Genomic DNA, 8,634 nt, shown 5'->3' with positions numbered 1-8,634 from the left:
TTCCCCAAAAAAAAAAAAAAAAAAAAAAAAAAAAAGAGAGACGGGCCTGCTTCATAGGTGATCAGCACTTCATCTTTAGCTGAATGTGCATTTAAAACAGTTTGTTTTATGTAATCTCACTGTCCATTCAATTTAGCTGAGTTTTTACTTCCATCCACATGAGGGATTTAGTTCATTATTGGTTCCATGTCAGTATAGAGTAGGAAAGAAGGTTGATGTTTAGCAAAAGGAAGGTGAGCGTTTCATCTACCCTCTTCATGGGCACTGGGTGTTAAACTCAGCGTAGATGAGTTACCCAGATTCAGGTACCAGCTCTGTGATATATAAGCTGTGTGTTCTTGGGACAATTCCATAACCTCGCTGAGCCTCTGAGCCCTCAAATAGGTAGCTCTGTAACAGGTAAGTCAAAGAGTCAGTGTGTGTGTGTGTGTGTGTGTGTGTGTGTGTGTTAGTGTGTGTTTGGTATAACACAGAGTTCTCCAGCACATGCCAACTCGATGGTGGCTGTCATCACGCTAGTTCGCTGGAGCGCTGGTACTCACCTTGGGAGCAGTCTTCTCCGGTGTAGCCCTCATTGCAGATGCAGCGGCCGGAGACGCACTGCCCCCAGTTGCTGCAGTCGTTGGGGCAGGAGCGCTGCCCGCAGTCCAACCCAGTGAAGCCCTCGTGGCACACGCACTGGCCGTCCACACAGCGGCCCTGGCCGTGACAGTCGTCGGGACACCTGCGCTGCCCACAGTCCTTGCCCGTGAAGCCCTCATGGCACACGCACTGGCCGTCCACGCAGCGGCCCCGGCCGTGACAGTCGCCGGGACAGGAGAGGTCTGCGCAGTCGGGGCCGGCGAAGCCGTTCTCGCACACGCACCGCCCGTCCACGCAGCGGCCCCGCTGGCTGCAGTCCCGGGGGCAGCGCAGCTCCCGGCAGTCCTCACCCAGGTAGGCGTCATCACAGACACACATGCCATTCAGGCAGCGGCCGTGCTGGTGACAGTCATGGGGGCAGCTCATCTCGCCACAGTCATAGCCCTGGAAGCCGAGTTCGCACTCGCACCGCCCCTGCACGCAGCGCCCGCGGCCGTGACAGTCGTTGGGGCACCGCAGCTGCCCGCAGTCCTCCCCGGTGCGACCCTCGTCGCACACGCACTGCCCGTTGACGCAGCGGCCATGGCCGCTGCAGTCGCGGGGACACCGGAGCTCGCCGCAGTCCGCACCCGTGAAGCCATCGTCGCACTCGCAGTGCCCGTCCAGGCAGCGGCCGCGGTCATGGCAGTCAGAGGGACAGCGCTTCTCACTGCAGTCCGCACCCGCGAAGCCCTCGTCGCACACGCACTGGCCCTCGTCGCAGCGGCCGCGGCCTTGGCAGGCGTGGGGGCAGGCGAGCTGGCTGCAGTCCTCCCCCGCGAAGCCCTCGTCGCAGTAGCAGGTGCCATTGACGCAGCGGCCGCGGTCGAAGCAGTCGTTGGGGCAGACGAGCTCACCACAGTCGTCGCCCGTGAAGCCCTCATCGCACACGCACTCGTTCTCCACGCAGCTCCCACGGCCTTGGCAGTTGTGCAGACACAGGGGCTCGTTGCAGTCCTCGCCGGCGAAGCCGTCCTGGCACACACAGCGGCCGTCCACGCAGCGGCCGTGCTCCTCGCTGCAGGGCACCGGGCAGGGCTCCTGGCTGCAGTCCACCCCCGAGTAGCCTTCGAAGCAGACGCAGGTCCCGTTCATGCACTTGCCCTGGTCATTGCAGTCACTGGGACAGGCCAGCTGGCCGCAGTCCTCCCCCGTGAAGCCCTTGTCACACACGCACTGCCCGTCCAGGCACTGGCCTCGCAGGTGACAGTTGCCTGGACATTCAGGCTCAGAGCAGTTGGGGCCTTTCCAGCCCGGTTCACACACACAGCCACAGCCTTCAGTGCTGAAGTTGCCCCGGCCGCTGCAGAAGGGCTTGGTGTCCAGGTGGCCTGCAGGGAGGGAAGAGAACAGAGGCTCTCCACTGAGCACCAAGCAGCCCAGTTTCTTGGTTTCTAGCCACAAAACCCAAATTCAAATTCAGCCAGAGCAGGCTTGCACCCTCAGGCCCCATCTGGCTTGAAAACCACTTGCTTATTGTGTGAAATCAGTTGGGGCCTCATCTAATGATACTAGGTGGAAATTCTTAACCTGCACTCTCTGAAATTGTAGGTTCATATGCAGATTCTGTGTGTGTGTGTGTGTGTGTGTATGTGTGTGTGCACGCGCATGTGTATTTCTGTCCCTGGGGAGAACTCCCATAGTTTTCATCAAATTTTCAAGTATTCCCGTGATCCAAAGGTTACGAATCACTGCCTGTGCAATGCATTATGCTGACCTGTGTTGTTACTTTTCCCGTACCTAGCCGAGGTCAGACATACAGGAGAGTAAGTGTTTCACCAGGAAATAATTGTTGAACTGAACTCAGTTCTGATGCCTCGACTCAATAGCTGTGCTGCATTTGCAAAAAATTTTAGACGCTCTGGAGCTGTTTCTTCATCGGTCAGGTGGGACCAATGGCCCACTTCCCTGGGTAAATCAGGTTAAACGAGGACATTAAGGACCTGCTGTTGTGCTTTACTGTGATTTCCTTTTGCAGAGTGTTTTGGGTCGACTCAAGTTGTTATATGTGTTTTTGTAACTGAAATGAGGCAGCTAAGGAGTGGCTTTCTAATTCTGTTAGGACAACTTTGCATTGGGCTCAGCCCTCACAAAGCTCATGTGCCTCCATCTTTTTTCCTCTCTATCCTGAAAGCTGCGGTGGTGGGTGAATACGAGGAATACGTGGTCAGGGCTGCTGTGACTCTGGCTGTTTGAAGTCTCTGTAATGTCTTGGTTTAACTTGCAGCAGTGGCTGGTGTGGTCTCCATGGAGCCAAGGAGAAGAAACAAACAAAACTCACTCCATTTTCTCTGCATCTAAATACAGTTGAATTAATACACTTTATCTCCTTCCTGACAACAGGAGGGAAGTCAATTTTAAGAAAAAAAGTTGGCTTGGAGAGTGAGAATCTAAACCTATGTTGTCTAGTATGGTAGCCACCAGACACACGTGGCTTCTAAACAACTGAATTGTGGCTAGTCTGGATTGAGATGTGCTCTAAATGGGAACTACATACACACTGGATTTCAAAGACAGCGTAAAAGAAAAGAATGTAAAATATCCATTAACAATTTTTGTATTGATTCCAAGCTGAAAGATTATTTACTTATATTGGATAGATGATTAAAATCATTTTTACCTGTTCCTTTTTTCTTTCGTTAATGTGACTATTGGAAAAGTTAATTACATACATGGCTCAGATTAAAGTTCTAATGGACAGCACTGCATTAACCATTTTTTTTTTAACCCATTCTTTAGCATTAGTCCTATTGTGTAACTCCCCCCTGCGTTTGCCAGGGAGTTAACAGAAGTGGAAGATAAAGTAATTTGTGCATAAAGAAAACTTTGTTGTTGTTGTTGCTTTTGCCTTGGAAGCCTAAAGGATGTCCTATAGTACTCCCCACTTACAACAATTAGGGCTACTCTTGAAATAATCTGCCAAAGCACTTTCTAGTATTTTTTATGAGCAGCAGAAATAGAGATTGTCATCTCTGATTTGAAGCTGTTGAAGCCCCTGTAGCTCTATCAACTTTAGGGGATGAAGATGAAGACAAAATTCCAAAGTGACACAATTCCTTAAAAAAAGATGCACCTGGAGACAGGGTATCACTGGGATAGCATGAGTTGTGGAGACACACAGGCACCTTCAAAGCTCCTATCTGTTATCACTCTTTGAGTCATCTTGTGCCAGTTGTTTAACTTTTTTGAGTCTCATTTCTTAGATCTGTAGAGAGGGGGTATTAGACCTTATCTCAAAGGGTTGTTGGAAGGATTAAATGAGATAGTGAATTACAATTCCTGGTACATAAAGGGGCTCAATTCATATTGTGATCATCATCGTTGGTGCCGTTAAACTGGAACATTTTTTCTATTTCCCACAGATTTTGCATCACCGTAGGCAGCATTGTAACTTGGCAAGAACACTGGGGTGTGGAATACTGTAGTTTAAGTCCTAACTTGGCCACTTACGGCAGGACCTTGAGGAAAATCCCAACTTCCTTCTAGGGCTTAGTTTCCCTATTTGTACAATGAAGTGATGGGGCTACATCACCACTTTTCAGAGAATCATCTTTGGGTCAGGGATTTCAAAATAAATTCATAGGTTTTAAGGGTAGAGAATGAGTAGATTTCATTGTCAAGTAAGTTTTAGAAACTCGTACTTAAACTAAAATAGGGTTTTTCAAAGCAGGAATTCTCAGAGGCCTGAAAATTCCTCTGAGAAACATTTGTCACCAAGACTCTCCAAGAGCAGAATGGAGATGATTACGTTCTGCACAATCATTTGTCCATAAAATCTCTTCCGAATGAACACCTTGCGAGGCTAGTTCCCCAGGGAGCCCACTCTGGAAAACAACTGATGGATCCTGGCCTGCTCACGTGTACAGTGAGGGGCTGGGCCGGTCACCAGCTCCTACCTTCGGCAGGCTGGAAGCAGCAGGCTGCTCCCAAGGTGCACTGCTCCCGCAGAGAAGACACCAGGTTCTCTAGCTCCTCCAGTCTGCTCAGAAGCTCCTTGATATCAGGAGCAGCGGCACAACCACAGGCCCGGCGGGGGATGTTGATGCGGTGTGTGAAGACGATCTGGTTTTCCCCATCTACCGTGTGCTCCTGGAAGCTCTCCCTGGGCTCTGACAGTGGGACCAAGTCTTTCTCCCCACTGGCTGATTCCAGATCCACCGAGCACTGGGACCCCACAGGCAGCTTGATGTTGTAGACATGATTAAACACCACCGGCTGGTTCTCCTCTGGCAGGGTGACATTCACCCCACTCTGTCGCTTGTGCCGGATGACTTTCTTGAGGACGCCACCCTCGGCAGGAAGGGCAAGCAGAGCTAGGAAGATGCCTGCCAACAGCCGAGTCGCGACCCCCATGGTGGAGGTGGGTTTGGCTGAAGGTTCCCGAGGTTCTGTGGTCCTAGGGTATCTCACTCTTAGGCAGAATTGGGGATTTGGAAGCTGAGAGTAGAATCCAAATCGGTTGTTCCTGATCTTCTTGAAGGAATTCTCTTCTACAAGTAAACAAAGGAAAACAATAAGCTTGTTAGTATCTACTGTTCATTGAATATCTGCAATTCCAAGTGAATTTATATTTCCTGTGTTTGAAGATCTCCTTTTATTCCTTCGGTGTGCACTGCAGTGTGGATATAAAATGGTCTCTAAAAGAATTTTGCAATCTTGAAGGAATGACTTCACTCACTATTCAATATTTGGAAATATAGGGAGACAGCTGAAAGGACAAGACAGATCAGATGTGGGTTTGGATCTCAGCTCTAGTTCTGGGCCTTTGGGTAAGTTATATAACTCTTATTCATCTTATTTCACTTCTTTACAGTGAAGATCATAATGTCAAGGTTAAGGTAATGATGGAAGTGAAAACAGTAAGTAGAAATCATTCATATAGTCATGAAGCCCTTCGCTATTTACTGGATGAGCATGCTGAGTGATATGAAGGCCGTAGTCCCATAGATGTCCAGTAACTCCTCCCTCTTATTTTATTGACCCTCCAATCTAAGATTAACTCCATCTGCTGGTTTTCCTCTGCTGTGAGAGGCAGAGGTGAAAATGAAAGACTTTAGAAAGCAAACTGAGTTTTTACTGTAACTGAACATCTAACTAGTTATGTGGCTGTTGGAATAGTATTCTACCTCTTTGAACCTCAATTCCTCTTCTTTTCGATATATTTCTAAAACCTTAAAAGGTCAAGTTTTTAGAAGAGCCTGACAGAATGTTCCTGAACCAGTTATCCAAACCATGACCCAGGGCAAGAGGTGACTCAGAAAGATGTCCATGAGCCCTCGATGTCTTCTGCAATCAACAAGTACTTATTCTTTTTTTTTTTTTTAATTAATTACTTATTTTTGGCTGTGTTGGGTCTTCGTTGCCGCGTGCAGGCTTTTCTCTAGTTGTGGCGAGCAGGGGTTATTCTTCCTTGTGGTGCGCGGGCTTCTCACTGCAGTGGCTTCTTCTGTTGCAGAGCATGGGCTCTAGGCACGTGGGCTTAGTAGTTGTGGCTTGCGGGCTCTAGAGCGCAGGCTCAGTAGTTGTGGCGCACAGGTTTAGTTGCTCTGCGGCATGTGGGATCTTCCCGGACCAGGGCTCGAACCTGTGTCCCCTGCATTGGCAGGAGGATTCTTAACCACTGAGCCACCAGGGAAGTCCCAACAAGTACTTATTCTGTTCTTACTGAGTGTCGTACATTGAATCATATCTTCCCCTCCTCCCCAAATTCATACTTGAAGTCCTAACCCTCAGTGTGACTATATTTGGAGATAGGACTCTTAGGGAGGTAATCAGGGTTAAATGAAGGTCATGAGGGTGGGGCCCTAATCTGATGATAGTATTGGTGTCCTTATAAGAAGAGGAAGAGACCTCAGATCTCTCTCTGACTCTGTGTCTGTTTGTGCACAGCAGAAAGGCCGTATGAGGACACAGTGAGAAGGTGGCCATTTGTATGCTTTATCATTCAAATTAGTTTCCTAATAAGAGTTTGTGGATCTGTGATGTAGGCAAGCCCACTGAATGAAAATTATTATGAAGAGGAGAACTTGGCAAATTCTCTTCTTTCAAACTACCATAGCCTATCTTAGTTGTTTACCGGACAAATATTTATTGGTTGCGTATTCTACTGCAATTGTTTTAACTCTCTTTGCCTGCCACAAAGTCCTTCTTTCTCACCCTCTTCTCATCAATTCTTAGCTCTTTCTTTTTTTTTTTTTTTTTTTTTTTTTTTTTTTTTTATGAGAAAGGGCCACGGGCCAAGTTTGCAATGCTTTTGGACTTTTACCCAACACTTTTGTGTGTGTTGTTAAATGACTTAAATTTCCATCTAAAAGGCTGTTAGAATTGTTGGTTGAGACTTTAAGGCAACAAATCTAGGGAAATAATGACCAGAGTATGGGTTGAGTGAGGATTTTTCACTCTGAATGTGCACTGGCACAGCCAAATGCTGCATTGTTTGGAGGAAAGAAATGTGATTCTTGAGGGTTGTGTATTTTCCATATTGGCTCATGGTGGTCTGAGGGCAGGTGGATGTTTTTGCACTTTGGGAAAGACCCATTATACCTTCAGAGTGGTGGAAAATGTCTAGACTTTGGAATTAGACACACCTGAGTACAAATGCCACTCACTAGCTCTGTGACTTGGGCAAGCTATTGATATTTATCCTCTCTAAACCATGATCTCACTTTCCCGATGGGGTCAAAATCCTTACAGAGGGAATTATGAATTAAAGATCTGCACAGAAAACACCCAACATAGTGTCAAGTCCATAACAGGCACATATTAAAAAGTAGCTGCTATTTTGTTATGCTCTGAAGAACAAAACCTAGCATGAGTCCAGGCCGATAGCCTCCTTTTGCTTAAGCTTGACCTCTTCATTGAATCCAGTACAAAACCCAACAGCAACTTGGATCTAGATCAAAGAGGAGCTGCAGAATCACTGATGAGTGAGGGGATAAACCTTGTGAAGATAAGTTTACTAGAACTGGAAATATTTACACCAGAGAAGCAAACATACAAAGCAAATAGTAATCTTTAAGAATGTAAATTAAAAAAAAAAAAAAAAAGAATGTAAAATATTCTCATGCAGACAACTGGCTGGTTAATGTCTCCTCTGAGGATAGACCTAGGGAAAATTACTTTAGATTACAGTTTGTGATATTTAGGTTAGACATGAAGGATCATGTTCGGACAGTAGGGCTTTTAAAATCGGAGAATGAGCAACTTACTCTGTAGAGATTCTTTAGAAAGCACAAGCAGATTCTTATCTTTATAGGAAGTGATCAGTTAATGGAAGCTCTGGAAAATATCTTGTAGGGGGAAGGAGTGTGGGCCTGTACATGTTTATTCTGTAGCTGAGAAAGCCAAGATTGAGAGGAACAGGATTCCTATGATTCCAATAAATCCTGGGGAAGCAGGAGCTGGCTTGTCCCTTGTGGCCTCAAAGGACAAAACAAGCACCAGTATGTGTGTATGTTAGGGGTGGAGAGGAGGGTTGGCTACAAGAAGGCAAATTTCAGCACAACAGAAGAAATACGTTTCTAATTGGAATCATCCAATAGAAGGGGCTTCTTTGAGAATATGGCAAGCTCCAAGGCCCTGGAATGTAAATAGAAGAGTGTTGAAGAGCACAGGTTTGTAGACAAACTGTCTTGAGTCATTGTTCAACCACTTCCTCTCCCTTGGGCAAACTATCTATACCACAGGCCAGAGTCATTTCATCAATAAAACGTGCTACGAGTGACCTCGTAGGACTACTGTGGAAAGTCCATGAGATAATGTGTGTGGTGGGAATGGTACAGTCTTTGGCAGCAGCAAGAGCTCAATAAAGGGGAGCTTTTGTTTTAAAAATATGGACTTCAATTAGTATTTTTTCCAGGATTTTCTTCCCCCCAACTCTTGAAACTCCTACCTTGGCATATGCAGTTCTGTTTTTCTAAGCAAGGGTGAGTTCTGCAGTGAAGTGAAGGAATCTCTGTCTCAGAGCCCCCAGGCAAATATATCCTGGGAGATATCTCTATATTTATCTCTTTC

At 46.8% G+C, this 8,634-nt stretch overlaps 1 protein-coding gene across 5 annotated transcripts in view; it reads right to left on the bottom strand.

Moving 5' to 3' along the window:
• The window catches only part of TNC (tenascin C), a 95,246-nt gene that overhangs the window by 62,812 nt on the left and 23,800 nt on the right, over positions 1–8,634 (bottom strand). For 2 of the 5 annotated variants that reach the window (XM_007449726.1, XM_007449725.1), the window contains exons 2-3: positions 4,518–5,111; positions 543–1,952 (exon numbers count right to left, since the gene is read on the bottom strand). In XM_007449726.1, the coding sequence (XP_007449788.1) occupies positions 543–1,952; positions 4,518–4,974 (1,867 nt within the window). In that variant the 5' untranslated portion in view covers positions 4,975–5,111. Of the gene's footprint in view, positions 1–542; positions 1,953–4,517; positions 5,117–8,634 lie in introns of those variants that run through there. The other 3 variants (XM_007449723.1, XM_007449722.1, XM_007449724.1) reach the window with 3 other exon arrangements.

The sequence above is a fragment of the Lipotes vexillifer genome, unplaced genomic scaffold (assembly GCF_000442215.2).
Source record: "Lipotes vexillifer unplaced genomic scaffold, Lipotes_vexillifer_v1.1 scaffold230, whole genome shotgun sequence".
Lineage (NCBI taxonomy): Eukaryota > Metazoa > Chordata > Mammalia > Artiodactyla > Lipotidae > Lipotes > Lipotes vexillifer.
This window is presented reverse-complemented; position numbering and strand designations above follow the sequence as displayed.